This window comes from Hippopotamus amphibius, chromosome 8 (assembly GCF_030028045.1).
Source record: "Hippopotamus amphibius kiboko isolate mHipAmp2 chromosome 8, mHipAmp2.hap2, whole genome shotgun sequence".
NCBI classification, from domain to species: Eukaryota; Metazoa; Chordata; class Mammalia; order Artiodactyla; family Hippopotamidae; genus Hippopotamus; species Hippopotamus amphibius.
In genome coordinates, this window is record NC_080193.1 from 16,907,177 (window position 1) to 16,924,409 (window position 17,233).

Genomic DNA, 17,233 nt, shown 5'->3' on the forward strand with positions numbered 1-17,233 from the left:
TGTCTGTTAATCCCAAACTCCTAATTCATCTCCCCAGCCACTCCACTCCATGAATTTGTTTTCTGTGCCTGTGAGTCTGTTTCTGTTTTGTAAATAAGTTCATTTGTATCCTTTGTTTAGATTCCACAAATAAATGATATCATATGATATTTGTCTTTCTCTGCAGGGTTTTTTGTTTTTATCGCATCACTTAAAGCTGAGTTTAGGACAGTGGTTCCCAAATCTTGCTCCTCTGAGACCCTGGGGTATCAGAATGAAGTGAGAGTAACTGACTGAAACAATAAAATCTTTCTCTGTTTTGTAAGACACACTTTCGAAAGGTCTTTTCTTTCTCCTTATGCATTTATGCCTTCAGTGTTTTCAGTTTTTCTCAAATTCCTGGCAGCTGTTACCCTGGGAAGTATTTATATGAAACAAGATGATTTAACGAGTGTTGAAATTATTTCATCCATTCTTCCCTTATTTGGTCATTCAACAGATGTTTATTAGGCTGTTACTCTGTGTCAAGCCCTTGTTGAAGGAAAAATTTGGAGGTGGCCTACCATGCTTACACAAGAGGCCTGTTTGCTTCCTCGATATGTGTGCTGTTTTGTGCTTTATGACATGTAAGTGTAGTTAAGTCGCTAGGTACGTAATCTCTATGATAGTTCTTTTTAATCTGCTAAAAGTGACTCTCTTGAAACTGTTCTAGATACAGCTATGTGATTTTTATTGACTGGCAATGCAGAGACCTTAACATATATTCTAATCACCGTATCGTTTTTTTCTACTAACTGTAAATACTAGATTCTTAGAATGGAACTATGTGGCAACATTTTATGATGTTTTGTAAAGAGTTAAGTCACTTCCCAAAGATCAGCCACACAAACCAGTGTGAAAAGGCAGCTGGTTTTGTGGGAAATCTCTCAAGATAGGAATCACACAAGCCTCAATTCAAATCCCAGCTCCAACACTTCCTAACTATGCAACCATGAGCAAGGCAATTCAACTTTCTGAGCCTGATTTTCTTCGCCTGTAGATTGAGACAGTAAAAGTCATAACACCCTCAAAGTGCCTTTGTGCGTATCAAAGTATATAAAACGCTTGGTGCATAATAAGTGAATACACGGTAGCTGTGTTATTACCAATAATGACAATAATATTCTTATTAATATTCTATTTTCCCAATGAGGTTCAGCCGGATTGGCATGTTTCAATTCCCAAGCAGTTTTTCATCCAAAACCATATCTTTTTGCCATGGGATAGTGCTTTAAAAAAATCCCTGGAGCCTGCCCCAATTATAAAAGGAGATAACTTGACTTCATTTAACTGCAGCCGGAGCATTTGAATTTAATTGAACAGGAAATAATTATTCCTGAAGAGTGGAGGTTTTTGAGGTTCCGTGAAGCAATATAAGATACATATCTCGTTACATTAGACCTTGGCAAGTATACTTTTAACAATCAGCTGCTACTTAACCTACCTTCCGCCTCCTATTTAATTTCCAATAGGAACTACAGACACGATGTATTGGGGAGGGAGGGTGCTGAACTGCCGATTAATTATTTAAAAGCCGATTTATTTACCAAGGTGAGCCATTTGCAAATTCAATAATAAATCTATTAAGGAGCAGTTAGCCTCTATAACTCTGTTTTAAATAATCAGTTGGTGTTTGGGTAGCGTACAGCGTCTGTCTCATTAGGTCAGCATTAACTCCTTATTTGAGGCATTTAATCTGAAGTGTAACCGAATCAACCATGAGGTGGTAATTAGGTATTCACTATGGGTCCTTCACCCTCCAAGGAAGTGGATCCTTTCCGGGCTATAACAGGCCTGATTGGGGATTTGGGGAACCCTGGGTCCTCTAATGCCCGGTTCTGTGTTCCCCTCAGTGCCTCCCGCAGCAAAGACTTGACACCACCACCATCCTCCAGGGGGAAGAAGAAAAAGAAGAAAGCCAACCGGAAGAAGAGAAGGAGGTGAGGGCCCCAAGGGACATGAAGCCCTAAAGATGGGGGAAGGGACAAAGAGGGGCAATAAGGGTTTTGGAGTTGGACAGTGATCAGATCCCCTCTATGCTTATTAACTAGCTGTGTGACCTTGGGCAAGTCACTTCACCTCTCTGAGCCTGTTTCCACTTCTATAAAATGGTGGAAATACCTATCTTTTGGGGTTTTGTGAGAATTAGATGAGAAAATGGATGTGGAAGCAGCTGTCATGGTGCCTGGCACATAGAAGATGACCAGTTAATCTGAAGCATAGTCATGACCATGAACATTTACTTATTTATTTAGTTTTGGAAACCTCACATTATGTGAGTGGCTGTGCCAAGTGCTGTGATCTCCATGATCTCTTTTACCTTTGACCACGATCTTCCCGGCAAGCATTATTATCCCCATTTTATTTTTATTAAAAAATTCTTCCCAGTTTTATTGAGGTACAATTGACCTATAACATTGTATTAGTTTAAGTTGCACAACATCATGATTTGATGTATGTATGTATGTATATATTGCTAAATGGTTACCACAATAAGTGTGGTTAACTTATCCATCCCCTCACATAGTTACAATTGTCTTTCTTGCGATGAGAACTTTTAAGATCTAATCTCTTAGCAACTTTCAAATAGTACAGTATTGTTAACTCTAGTCACATATGACTCATTTCTCTTATAATTATTATCCCCATTTTAGAGATGAGAAAATAAAGGCTCAGAGGGGAGGTGGCAAAACCTACAGACACTTGATTCCAGGCTCCTCAGTTTTCCCCACCACATGCAAATGCCAAGGATAATGGACTTTATATTTTTGGCCTGCTATTGACTCTTTTGTACCCTATGAATTTTTTCTACGTACAATGACCTTTGACTTTTTTTGTATTTAAAAATATTGTTAGATTTTCTTCTACGCTATCAATCCCTAGACTAAAAGCAGGTTCAGTGTTCCAGACCCCAAGGGGTGGTCAGAGAGATGTTCCTTAGAGGGGCCAGTTAAAAATCCCAGCAAACCTCAGAGGCAGTATTTGAGGGAGCCTGCAGGGGGCAGCAGAGAGCAGAGCCCAGATGACTCAGGCCCCCACTCCAGGTTTCCTGGGTCCCTGTTCCCTCCACTCGGCTTTCGCCTGGTTCTAAGAGGCTAGGCCAAGGAGGACCCAGAGGGGAATGCGAATGAAGACCCTGAGTTCCAGCCATTCTAGGGTGAGGGGTGGAATTGGGGTAAGTGGCCGGAGCTTCCTGATTTTAGGAGTGGGCAGGAGAACATGTCAAAGAAGGAAACCCCCGGGGTCAGGCTCTAACATTCATTCATTCATTCAGGGTGTCCAGGGAGCACTCTTTGGGAACAGACGCTGTGAGTCCCTAAGTCAAATTGTTTCTCAATGCTCCATGTCCCCCTGCAGACATGTTTTATTTGACCTGCAAAGTGTTTTTTGTCTTTTTAATTTGCGGCCATATTTTCAAACCAGGAGATTTCATACGAACATATGCTTTTCTGGCAACTTCTACTGAAAAGGCAGGAGCTCTAGAAGCCCAGGCCTGCATTCCTGCCTGGGGCCTTCAGCCAATCTGAGAACCAGCCATCCCCCAGGTCAGGTGCTCTCTGGTTCACCACAGGCCCCTCCGCTGCCTACTGTCTCCCTCCCTCCCCCAAAACCTACTGCATCCATTTAAGCTATCTGAGAGGCAGGCCTGTGTTGGCATTGAATTTGCAGCTCCTGATATATTTCAGCCTCGGTATTTTGTCCATGGGAGAATAGGAGACTTAGAGTGAGCAGTGGCAGGCCCGAGGGGACTTGTGGATTAATGGTAGAGTCAAGATCGGAACTCGGGTCACCTGAACCTCAGCCCTGAGTCATAGTCATGATTCCAGGACGGCTCTGTTTCTCGGGGAACCCCTTCAAGGCACCACCCATGCTGAGTGCATCCTGGCAAGGTCTCCTGCAGGGGTTTGGTCTTACCAGGGGGACAACAGTGTGGCGCGGAGGAGAGAACTTTAAAGTATATGCAGGTTTGGAAGAGGGCAGCAGACAAAAATTAATATTTATGGTCCAACCAGCGGGGCAGCTGTGGGTGCTACAGTGATTGAGAGCAAAGCCCCTGGGATCAGAGAGGCTTCAATTTGAATCAGCTTACCCACGTCTCAGCTGTGTGTCTTTGGGCAAGTCACTTCAGCTCTCAGAAACCCACTTTCTTTGTTTGAAAAAGAAGGGTAGCAATTGTACCTACCTAAGAAGTGTGTGGAAGGATTAAATGAGTTAATACGTATAAAGTACATGGTAACATTTAAAGCAAATGCAAACTAATGATACAAATTATAATCCTTGATGTGTGTTGCTGGAGGAGCCGAGGCCATGTCTGGGGGCTAGAGAAGGGTCTCTATGAAACCAACCCTGGCCCTCAAATCCTCCCTCTGAGGTGTGTCTCCCCTCCCCGGCAGGTCCCCGTCATATAGCCCATCGCCTGTCAAGAAAAAGAAGAAGAAAAGTTCCAAGAAACATAAGAGACACAGGTACTGTCCTTCCTCCTCTGCAAACAGGGATGTCCCCTGTAGGGTGGGGGTGGGGGTGAGGGTGACAGTGAATGGCACGGAAAGGTCATTTGGAAGCTTATCATTTCATATATGAAAAATACTCACCTGTGTGTTGTCATGTATTTGTATCTTATATAACTTGGGACTCTGGTTGCACACACCAGGTGCCACGAGCGCTAACTCAGGCTAGAAGGGAATTTGTTCTAGGGAGACAGGAGTGTCTCAGGGACCAGCCAGGCCTCAGCGAGTGGCTGGAGCCAATGAGTGGAAAGCTGACACAACCCAAGCCGAATTCCCCAGTGCACGAGGGGAGACGTGGACCCTGCACCCTGTTCCTGTCTCTTCATGTTGCAGGCCCAGCCACAAGAAGATGCTGAAAGTGGTCTGGGGCCACTTTCCAGCTCACCTGTGTGATACTGGGACTGTGTGTCCAGTTCCTAATGCCCCTTAACTACTGTCCACAAGCGTAGACGATCCAGAAGCCATGTTTCACAGGATCTCATCCTCCAGGACACAGTTGGACCAACCAGAAAGGCCTGTCCTTGGGAAAGGGGCACAGACGAAAATAAATATTTATGGCGCATCCAGGAGGGCAGCTGTGGGATGCTGCAGTGATGGAGAGCACACATTCCCAAAGGTGCCCACTGTACACACCTGCGTGTACACACACACACACACACACACACGTATGTTTGTGGGGGAAAATAAAAGACAGGAAGGCTAGACACCGGAGGTCTCAAATCTGTGGTTCCTGGGTCAAGCTAACATTTTATAATTGAAAGATTTTGCAAAACAAAAATCAAAGTTTTCCAGCTCCTCTGTAAAATCAGAAGCTGTCTCTTCATTGGACCAGTGTTCCCACAGGCAGCCCTCAGCTGGAGCTGAGGAGTTGCTGTGCGTTTAGACAGAGCGGGGGTGCTACGCTGTCCCCACCTAACCTGCTCCCCACCCCTGACGTACACACATTTACAAAGCTTGTTTGGCCCCTGCCTGGGGGCAGAGGGTTTGAAGCTATCTTTGTAAGTTAAGATATTTGCTGCGGTTGGCTGTGGATGACAGGGAAAGAGTGGTTTATATTTTATTTTTGCTTATCTGTATCTTCCAATTTTCCTACACCGGTGGTGGATTACTTGTGCAATTAAACAATCACAGCAGAGCAAAAGGTAAGAGGTCATTTGGGTTCCCCTCCCCACTGCATCTCACCCCTGGTTCAAAGTAGCCCCCACGTGGCTTTTCCCAACCCAGGGGTGTGGTCACCTCTCAGCCCTTGTTGCCAGAAAGGTCTCAACTCAGTTTGGTCTCACCAATTATGTCCTCCACCTGCCCAAACATGCCAACTGATACTGAGTTTGCGCTCGATACAAGGCGTTGGCAAACCAACTCGTGAAATGTTAATTTGGTGTTTGAAACGTTTGCAACACAGAGTCCTTTGTCGAGGCAAGGGCCTGCCTGTGACCGCAGACTGCCATCTCGTCACCTCCCAGTTTAGGGGTTGAATGGGAAGGGGGAGCATTTTTCTGTATGGATCTTGGGAGCCAAGTGCCTTCTGACTCAAGGGCTTCTTCTCCTGGGAAAGACTAGGCCAGAGGGGTAAAAAAAGGCTTTCTTTCTGGGGGCTACATTTGGCCCAGGTGTTGTCGGAGGCTTAGAGGGAAGGAGGAACGTAAAGTGGGGAATTAGCAGGGGGAAGTACGATCGCTGATTCTTCCCAGACCCTCCTCTCCTGAGCATCACTCCAATTCTAGTCCATTTTCTCCACGTTCTTGAAATGCTTGGTTAGCGATGGCTGACTTTTTGGAGCTGGGAGCTAGGGGCAGAGGATGCACTGAGCTTTTTTTTCTCCCTTTCAATTAACTAAGGCTGAAATTCAGGATTAAAAAAAATATCCCATACGTCACATCTATGTATTGAATACCCATTGTGTGTCATGAATGAGGGCCCTGGAAACAGGACAGTGACCAGAACCCAGTCCCTGCCCTCAAGTTGTTCCCATTCTACTGGGGGAAATGGTAGTCACATTATGCAGCGGTCTATACTATAGGGCGGCCATGCTCGGAAGCTCGCCCAGGGCTTGTGGGAACAGAGAGGAGGCACCAGACCAGCCTGAGGGGACTGGAAAATGTTACAAGGAGAAGAAGACATCTGAGTGGAGCTCTGAAGAATAAATTGGGGTTACACAGGTGAAGCTGTGTGGCCCTGGGCAACTTAACTAACTTCTCTGAGCTTCAGTGTCTTTGTCAAATGGCCATTAGTCACACGTCACAGGTCGGGGGTGGGGGGAGATTGAATGAGATCACGTGTGAGAGATGCTTGGCACGGAGCCTGGCCCCCAGGAAGAGTGCCACCTGTGGAAGCTGCTTGTCCCGTGAAGGTGAAATTGTCCCATGAAGAGGAAATTGTCCCATGCTGGTGAAGAATCCACAAGTAGGGAGAGAAGAGACCAAAGTGAGACCTGGGGGAAGGGAAGAGGCAGAGGGAGGCTCTCTCCTGGCCTCCTCATGCAGCCTTATCCAGGACAGGATTACGGACAGATCTGGGTGAGGATTGAAACCCTGGTAGGTTTTGCCCTGGAAATTCAAAATGCAAACCAATGTTTCCCATATGATCTTCAAATTTAAAAGAGGAGGAGGGTTCACTAGGTATCCCAGTCCCCTTGTAGCCTGATTACAAATGCACTGATACATCCATCCCAGGAAAAGACACTTCAGACTCACATTTATTTTCTTCCCTCCCTCCCTTTGTTCCTTTCTTCCCTCTTCCTTCCTCTCCTTCCCTCCCTCTCTCTCTCTCCTGTCCTTCCTCCCTCTCTCTCTCTCTCTCCCTTTTTTTCCCCCTTACTCAGGTCATTCTCCAAGAAGAGAAGGCACAGGTAAGTATCTCGTGCCTCTGGCTGCCTGTCAGCTTTCTGCTTTCCCAACCAGGACTAGGCAACATCTCGGGTCAGGCTCTCTGCCTCCATCTCTGTGTTCACGCCCCCTTCATCTTCCTGGGCCTCAGTTTCCTCCAAAATAACGGCCATGATGTGGTTTCCCTGAAAGTTCCAAGCCAGCTTTCAGTGTCCAGCAGGCCAGAGGGTTGCCTCTGGACCAGCTCCTACTGATTCCTCTCCCTGACAAGTCCCACCACCCTGGCCGGCCTCTGTTTGTTTGACCACTGGTTGACGTCTTGGGTTGGGGCCTGTAGAGAAGCACCAGCCTCAGTCACCCCACCAAAGCCTTCCCAGGTCCCAGCCAAGGGACGGAGGCCGAGCGCTGGAAACACAGAGTGAGCACAAGTAATGCTGCCGCCTGTAGGGTGCTCACTGCCCGTCCGAGCCGGTGCTGAGCCTTTTCCGTGCTTGCGTGTGCATTTAATCTCCATTAGTCCCGTCACAACCCTGTGCGGTGGGTATCCTTATTACTTCCATTTTCCTGATGAGGAAACTAAGACTCAGGAGATGCGGCGGGCATGTCCCCAGACACATGGTCAGAAGGTGGCAGAGCCAAAACTCAAACCCAAATCTGTCAGACGGAGCATCAGGACACCCTGCAGGGGCTCCCTCAGTAACAATAGCACAACTCCAGCAGCTGGCAGAGTGCAAAGGCCTTTCATTCATTCGGTTAACGAGGAGACACTGATTGCCAATGTCATCCATCCACTCTGTCCAACAGCTTGAGCAGTGGCCCCATTTCAAGGGCAAGGAAACTGGGTCTTCGAGAGGACAGGTAACCTGCCTGATATCACACAGCAACTTGGCAGCAGAACCAGGACACGAACTTGGACCTGTCAGTGAGGTCCTGGGCTCTCCACCCCCCAGGCTGAGTCCCAGACACAGAGATAAATCCCACAGCTCATGTCAAGGTGCAATTTCAGTTGGATGGAATCAAATTTTCGCCTTCCCAGGATCTAGGCCAGTGATGCATTCCTGGTGACCCTTGCAGCCGGTCTGGCTTGAACTACCAAACAGTGTTCGCCCTCTGGGGCCTCTATTTCATGATGCTGGGACTCTGAGCCATCATTGTCCATTCTGCCCACACCCCAGTACTCTGACTTTAAAAAAAAAAAACCAGATACTTGAATATTCATGAACAGAACATTTCAGAATCTGCCAGACTTTGTGAGGCTTTAGAGTATCTCCCTGGATACTCCATTCTTTTCTCTTGGAAATTGATTGAACAGCAGTCAAGAGGATGGGCCCCCCGGGGCCCATGGTCTGGGTGCACGTTGCAGCTCACCTGTATGATCCTGGTCAAGTTTCATAGCCAGTCCGAGGCTCAGTTTCTGCTTCTGGAAAGTGAGTGCTTGTTAAATGTGCCACTGCCCGTAGTTGTAGGGAGAATGAAATGAGATTGTTAACAAGAAGTATGAGCAGAGTGCGTTCCCAATAATGAAACCTCAAAACGTGGCAGACATGATTACCTTTACTGCTGTGGCCATTATTAAGCTACCAAATGATCTTGGCATCCTCCACCCCACCCCCATCCTCGGTCCATATGTGTGGGGTGGTCTCTCTAGCTGAACCCACTGGGTGAAAACGTTGGCAGCAACTGCTCTGGTCTTAGAAATGACCAGTGTCCATTCCGAAACTGCCTGGATGTAGTGACCACCATGTGTTAAGCATTTTAACTACTTTATTTTTATCTTTCGCTGGAATTTTGCATCTTTCAATTAATTGGCCATTTCCCATTCAGCTCCTCCAGCCCAAAAAGCAAACGAAGGGAAGAGAAGAGGCACAAAAAACAGTAAGTAGATTCCGCCTGCAACGTACTGTTCAGTTTGGGGAGCTGGGGGGCTGACCTCTGGACAGCCAGAGGGTGAGAATTAACAGGAGGGGGAGGTGGGTGAGAGGGGAGCAGGAAGGGGAAGACAGAACTGTGTGTAGACCTGCCGTTGTGGGTTTGGCACACGTGGGTGCTTAGGGCTGTGTCTGTGAGGTGTGTGTACCTGTGTGTCTCTGTGGGCATGAACGTGAATGGTGTGCATGTGTGTGCCCAGTGCACCCATCATGTGTGAATTCTGTGTGCCTGTGTGTGCGCTGTGCAACATTTGTACATGGTGTGTGTGTGTCGCATGCACTTTGCAAATATCTGTACATCTTTCCATTGGGCAGATGTCTGTGTGCAATGTAGGTGCACAGTGTGTGTATGTGTGTGGTATGTGCCTATATTCACACGAATGCATTATGTGTTTCAGTGCTGACGTGGGCATGAACTTGAACAGCGTGTATGTAGATGCCCTGTCTGTTACTGTGTGCTAGTTCCGTGCCCTCGACGTGTGCACTGCTTATTTATCTGTGTGCGTTACTTATCACACAGGTGTGCTGTGTGCACATGGGTGGGTGAGGGGGCATGATCACAGGCATGTTAGTCCCAGCTCCGGCCTCTGGGCTTAGAGTATGGAGATGCCAGGGGAGCTCCTACCCCCGGCCTCGGGCCCCAGCTGGTTCACGGTTTATAGCTGGTAGCAGAGATTCAAATCAGCCAGTGCTGCCTGCAGAGTTCAGTTCCCAGTCAAATTAAAAGTAAATTTGGTTACAACCCACCTACTTTATACCCTTGCAAATGTTAGTGCATGTGTTTTCCAATCAACTAATATTTTATCTCCCGCCAAGAAGCTTCTAAAGTGAGAATCAAAGGCAATGGGATGAAAGTCAGTGGGCTGCTGGGGAACGAAAAGAGGAGGCAGGGCACAGAGGGAGGGCGTTCAGCTTTGCTGGCCTGAATCACCTCTTCACCCAAGGTCAGTGCAAAAGAGGGCATTTCAGGCACCACCACGGGGGCCTGGGAATGCCCAAGAAGGAAGCAGTAGGGCTGTGAGTTAGCTCAGGGAAGAACTTCCCGATCATCAAGCCTTGTTCAGTTCACGTCAGGAGGCAATCATTGGTCATCTATATCACGTGTACATTCACACTGAGCACAGACGGGGTGCCTGTTCTCAGAGACATCAGCGTGGCCTGTCCATGGGGCTGTGGTCTAGACAGTCACTGAGCCGGAGCTGCACCCAGACCCCAAGAGTTCCGGGTGGATCATCACCGAGGCACGGACTGCCTGCCTGAGGGCAGCAAGGTGGCTGCCCTGCCCAGAGCCAGGAGCTGGATGAGTCTCAGAAGTCACTAGCAGGACATAAAAGAAGGTTGTGAAAGCCAAAAAACAAGAGTCAGGAGAGGGAAAAGCAAGAAGCACAAGGCGCCCCTGAGATCAAGGTGGTTGTTCTTGCCAAGACCCATGGTTAAGCAGGGCTGCTTTTAAACAGGGGACCACTGGAGGAACTTACTTCCCCTTACTCAGCATCCCTTAGAGAGGCCCTAACGGGTAGCAGGCCCTGTGTGAAGCCCAAGGACAGAGATTAGACATGTTCCTCCCAGCCTCAAGGAGCTCACAGTGCAGCAGGACACAGGGGACAGACGTGGGACAGGTCACGGCACAGTGGTGGCAGACAGAAACCCTGGGCACAGTGGGAGCCCGGGTGCAGGAAAGAGGGTGTGGTGGTGAGGGGAGGCTTCCTGCGGGAGGGGCGGCTTACACTGGGGCGAAGGATGGATGTAACTGTTCTAGGCTGCAGGTTAGGCAAGTGGTTTAAACACTGTGCCTCGGTTTCTGCATCTGTAAAATGGGAGTAATAAGAGAATCTCCTTCGTAGGTGGTTGTGAGGAACAGATGAGTCCATTTAAGGAAAATGCTTAGAACCCAGTGCCTGGCAGGCAGTATATATTAGAGTTACCTACCATCATCATCATTAGGACATCATCAAATGTGGGAAGTGTGTGAGCCAGAATACAAGCACCACGGGGTTGCTTGAGCCTTTCAAACCAGAGCTGTAGATGCCATGCAAGGAGCCTGGAGAGCTAGACAGGGGCTGGCTCCTGAAGGTGCTTGGGGTTCAAGGTTAAAGTTTGGACTTGACATGAGGACAATGGGAGGGTTTTAAACAGGGAAGGGATATGGTCCGATGATCGCATTACAAGAATCCCTCAGTCCTTCGTTGGGGTTACCAAGCTACCTCCTGATAGAATCATCTCCAACTCCCACTGGCTTCCTGACTTGGCCCAAACTATTGACATTCCTTGTACATCCTCGGTGACCACTGCCACTGCTACTGCTACTTCTGAGTCACCATTATTATTTAGAGAAAGCTGAAGTAACCTGTTATAGTACCAGTTTTAGTGGCAGTGGTAACAATTATTGGTACTGTAATTTTTGTTGTCAATGATGTTTGTAACTCACTCTAAGAGTGGGCTTTTGACTCCATGCTAAGGAGCCAGACTTAATTTTCTAGGTCTGAGGTTACAGATTGGCAGCCCAAAGGCCTAATGAATCTGCAAATGTGTTTTGTTTGCCCCAATGTTTTTTCTAAATAAATGAGCTTCCATTTAAAATAGGAATAATCTACATAAAAATCTCCATTTCTACATTCACTTGAAAAATTAGAAGATCCAGCACCACGGCGCTCTTCTGGAGGCAAAACCACTTTCTTTAGCCCATGCCCTTCGGTTGATATTGTCTGAGTGCCCGACTGATTCACACATTACGGTGTGTGACTGGCTTGTGAAACTCTCTGAAATTGAGACTCCTGCCTTAGGCGAGGGAGAGAGGATGTGTGCAGGTGACGAGTCTGCTTTCAGCAGAGCCCTGGGGGTCAGGCTGTCTCCCCCAGACAACCCCTGTCTGCTCACTTGTGTTCAGGATGACTGGTTACACAGGTGGGAAGCGGGGGTGATACAGGGGGTGAGTGGGGGGAGATGCATGACCTTGGGAGGGACAGTGACTCGGATGCAAGAGAAAGATGTGTGTCACAGGATCAAAAACTCTCTGTCTCTCTCTCCTTCGATTTGCTCCTTCTCACCCTCCACCCCCCAAGATCTCGAAGCCGGCCCCGAAAGTCTCGCCGCCACCGCCATCACCACTGCCCCTCGCGGTCCCAGAGCTCAGAGTCCCGCTCCTCAAGCTGCAACAGCAGGTAACCCCCACCCCGAGGTGCCTCCTCACCCGGGACACTGCCCAGAGCCTGTCTGAGACACGTCACCGTTAGCTTTGCCCCCCACCGTCACTGTTGGGGAGGCACTTTCCCAGCAGAGGGGCGGCCCCCGCCTCACACTCAGGCTGTCACCACTTCCCTGTAGAGAAGGGGCTGCAGACAGACAGACTCGCGGCCTCCACTCACAGAAGGAACAGCCGCAGGACTTGCTAACCCTGTGCTCCTGTGTCCAGGTGCTAAGCCGTCTTCCTGAGCCACCATACGACCCCCTCTACAACCCTACGAAGGAGGCGCTATTGTCATCCCCATTTTAGAGATGAGGAAACTGAGGCACAGAGAGGTTAAGGAACTTGCCAGGCACTTCGCTACTAGGCTACAGAGCCAGGACTGAACCGGGGTGTCTGGCTCTGCACTGGACTGTCTCTCACTAAGGGTTGTTCTAACCACAGAGAGGCTAAGCGACCTATGAAAGGCCACTCAGCACAAACTACTTAGTTCTGAACCCTTCCGAGTCCGGTTTTTCCTAACCTGGACCCTCTTTATGCTGACATATTGGCTGCCCTGGCCTGAGAAGGGGAAAATTATCCCATGGATGAGAAGAACAAGAAGAAGAAGAAGAGGGAGTGGGGCTTTGCTGATGTTGGCGTTTGACATTGTTGAGACCTATGGGAACATCAAGGGCCCCTTGATGGTACCAGGACAGCTTCCAGATGTCAGAGGCTCCTTTGTTCTTTCTTAAGGGCTTCTTACACTTGGCTACATGGTCACATCACTTGGGAATATTTTAAAATCTCACTGTCCTGGTCCCACCGCATCCCAGTTAAGTCAGAATGTCTAGAGCGGGGAGGAGGAGGAGGAGGAGAAATATTTATCTAAATTCTACTCTGAACCAGGCGCTGTGCTACAATTGCAAATACATTCTCTCTCTTGATTATCCTAATCACACCATGAGCTAGACCAGAGCTTCTCCACTTTGGCTGCACTGTGATTGCTTTGGAAGTTTTGAAAAATACTAGTGCCTGGGGGCTTCCCTGGTGGTGCAATGGTTAAGAATCCACCTGCCAATCCGGGGGACGTGGGTTTGAGCCCTGGTCCGGGAAGATCCCACACGCCTTGGAGCAGCTAAGCCCGTGCGCCACAGCTATTGAGCCTGTGTGCCACAACTACTGAAGCCCACGCACCTAGAGCCCATGCTCCGCAACAAGAGAAGCCACTGCAATGAGGAGCCCGTGCACCACAATAAAGGGTAGCTCCTGCTCACCGCAACTAGAGAAAGGCCACGTGCAGCAACGAAGACCCAATGCAGCCAATAAAGAAAGAAACAAATCTATTAAAAAAAAAAAAATACCAGTGCCTGGATCCCAGTGCTACACATTCTGATCTAATCCAGATGAGGTAGGTCCAGGGCAGCAAGATTTTTAAATCTCACCGGTGATGTGAACGTTTAGCCAAGTGTGAAAGCATTCAAGAAGGAGAAAGCATCCCCTGACGTCGAGTACCATCCCCGGTAGCCTTGGTGTTCCCACTGGACAGCGACAGTTTCAAAGGACGTCACCATCACACGAGGCTGCTCTGTGACCCTGAGTGATCCAGACAAAAGCAAACCTGATCTGTAATCAGGTCTGAGCCCGGACGAAGCAGGAAATTTGTCCAAAACCCAATAGTGACCCGGCCTCTCCATCCTCGCAAATGTGACTGACTGCTGCTTCTTTACCAGTTATAGCCTTGACCTCAGTCTAGTCTCCCCTTTTTCTGGGATAAGACTTAAGATGACACCCAATCAGAGAATTATCTCTGCTTTCTAACAGCATCCAGTCCAGTTCAAAGCCCCAGCTCTTTACATGCTCCCCAGAGTCCCTGACCGCACTCTCATAATAGGTTCTCTCTGACACCCCTGGAAAAATGTCCTTCACTTCCCTGTGCTGTGCGTTCTCTGTCACTGCAGGGAGCAGGAACAGTGCTTGTTCGAGCACACGGTGCCCTGGTGGCCTCTGTCTGGAGGGCACTGATGCACTGAGCTTGACTGCATTACAAATATTTACAGCTGAGAAACCTGCTTGTTGGTGGGCAGAGGGGTCCAAGCAAGGTTGAGGTGACTAGCAGAGCTGGCACTGGGACCCAGGTCTGTGTGACTCAGCCGGAGCCCTTCACCTCCAGTCCAGGCCCGGGCCATAGGGCAGTGCAAGGCCTGCTTGCAGACTCTCGGCACAGCCCACTCTGCCTTCTCGGAGGCTTACCTCTTCTGGAAAGGGCTTCCATTGCAGCCCTGGCCCCAGCCCTGCTTCTGCTGTCACGCTCCCACTGCTGTTGCCACCGGAGCCCCCCAGGCCCAGTTGGGCTGAGGGACACTACAGCAGGTGTGGGAGCAATCTGAGAGCTGGCCCTCAGGCCACACACTCAGTAGAAAAGTGACCTGGAGGTCCCAGAGCAGAGAGGGACACTCCAACGCAAGAACCAGAGGCATCAGTTCCCATGGGGGCCCTCGTTCTGCCACTTACAAACTGCGTGACCTCAGGCAGGTCCCTAAACATCTCTGAGCCTCAGCTCTCTCATCCAAAAATAAGAAAATAATACCTGCCCGTGTTTGTCTTCAAGTTGTAGAGAGGAATGTGAAAGCCCCTGAAGAGGGGCTTACAAATGCCATGCAAATCCATAAGGTATTATTTTTATCACTACTGTGACTCAGAGCTAACGGGTAATGCAGAGTCCAGATACGCCCTTTCTAAGGAGTCAGAGATTCCTTTGGTTTCCGCTGCAGACATGCAGACAGCTCTAGATATGACAAGCTTGCAGAAGGCATCTTTGTCATTTTTGTCAGATTTTTTTTTTCAAAAGTTTTGGGTGACAGTCAATAAGATGCCTCTGTTTCACAGATGGTAAAGTCATATACACAAAGACGCACAGATATAAGCAGTTACATTTATAGACAAACACATGAAAACACAGATGGACACACCCAGACATACGCACAGTCACAGACACAGACAGGCAAGCAGACAGACAATCACCCAGGCTCACAAAGGACAGGAAACTGAATCAGGATAGGGACCCTTTCTGTCTTCACAGCGGCATGCCCAGCCCCCAAAGCAGTGCCAGGTACATGAATAAACATTTATCAAATGAACAAATGAGAGAGTGAGTGAATGTATGGGTGGCTGGGTGGCTGGATACACACGTGCTTCATACAGACACACCCAAACACACTCTGTTGTCCTCAAGCCTGTTGGTCCTTCCATCACCTCTCTGCCATGCTCCCCATCAAAAGACCCTCAGGTCTCTCTCCCCTGCACCCAGGCACCGCGGCCGGTCCCCTGAGGAAGGACGGAAGTCCCGCCGAAGGCACTCTCGCCGCTGCTCCAAGACCCACGGCAAGGCCAGCCCCGAGGCCCGGACCAGCCCCCCGCCCAGCCAGCCCCTCCAGATGCTCAGCTTCCTGGCAGCCAGGGGTGTAGTAAGTATTCTGCACAGCCTCCTCTGCCATTCTTGGCCATGACACTTGGGGGAGGTGGAGGCACAAGTTCAGGGCAGTGTATGACACGTTAATTCAGTTTCGGGCACATATCCCAATGGTTTCAGACCTCCTTATTGATTAACCAAATGGTCACTCGCCAGCCTTTGGCAGCACTCGGCTTGGGGACTTGCGAAGTGGGGGTGTGGGGGGACAGGAAAAACCTGAAACACCCAGGCTGTTTATCAAGGGGATTTTGAAAATACATATTGGCCTCCAGGGTGATAGCTGCAGGAAGGCATGTGTGAGACACTGTAGGAGGTTTCTTTGGGAAAGAAGGAAAAGAGGGGATCTTTGATGTAACAGAGGTACTGCAGCTTTGTGATGAAGTCTGCATCTTTGACAGCTAGGCTGCAGCGCGGATGAGCAGCTGGGGTTTGATTTCACCTGTGTAAACTCGGCCTTGAATGTATACGAGACTTTCCCTCCGAGGAGCTGATAGCACTTGACCTCTTGTGTCCACACGAGGTCTCAGGGAGTTGAGGACACAGCTGCCCTCACTAGTCCCTTCCACAGGTGGGACAGAAAAGCCAGTGCTCAGAGAGGCTAAGGTCTGGAGTGGAGCCACAGAGCAAAGCAAGAGCGAATCCAGTTGAGAAACTGGCCTTGAGTGGGATCATGCAGCAGTCCCTCGGGTCAGCAAGGAGGGGCTGCTATGCGACCTGAGACAGTTTGATGCCAGGAGGTTTCCTGAGCGAGGGATTTGGAGTTGGGTCTGAACTCAACTTTCTAGTTGTGCAGCTTTGAGAAAGTCACTTAACCTCTTTGAAACTCTGTTTTCTTATTGGTAAATTTGAAATAATACCACTTCCATGTGGGATTGTGTGGGATATCCAATAAAAGAAAGAATGTGAAAGCCTTTTGTAGAATCTAAAGGGACAGACACGCAAACAGAAGGAGATTCAACACTGGTATAGCCTATGCTTGCAGTTGACAGCTGGGATGGGACCTGTCTCCTCTAGCTGGGCATGGATCTGAAGATTTCAGAGAGCTGTTCCCTTAGAAAGGATGAGGTGGAAGTAAGGAAAAGCTCAGGGGTTCTTGCTGGGAGGTCAGGGAAGAGAAGATGATGGTAAACACTGGTTGGGTCTGTTTGACACAATAGTTGTATCTGCAGTGCATTCTGAGAAATTCTTCTTTACCAGTCAAGGCACCCTGTATCACCAAAGTCTAATTTTGCCCAAATCCTCTGCCTACCCAGAACCATCCACAGCTCACCCCAGGCCTTTTTTCTGTAGAGATACCTGTAGCTGCTGGATATTTGCAG

At 48.9% G+C, this 17,233-nt stretch overlaps 1 protein-coding gene across 1 annotated transcript in view; it reads left to right on the plus strand.

Annotated features, from left to right (window-relative positions):
• The window catches only part of SRRM4 (serine/arginine repetitive matrix 4), a 145,378-nt gene that overhangs the window by 106,875 nt on the left and 21,270 nt on the right, over positions 1-17,233 (plus strand). The window contains exons 3-8 of the mRNA XM_057746815.1: positions 1,872-1,958; positions 4,413-4,484; positions 7,348-7,374; positions 9,176-9,226; positions 12,342-12,440; positions 15,753-15,909. Coding sequence (XP_057602798.1) covers positions 1,872-1,958; positions 4,413-4,484; positions 7,348-7,374; positions 9,176-9,226; positions 12,342-12,440; positions 15,753-15,909 — 493 coding nt within the window. The remainder of the gene's footprint in view (positions 1-1,871; positions 1,959-4,412; positions 4,485-7,347; positions 7,375-9,175; positions 9,227-12,341; positions 12,441-15,752; positions 15,910-17,233) is intronic.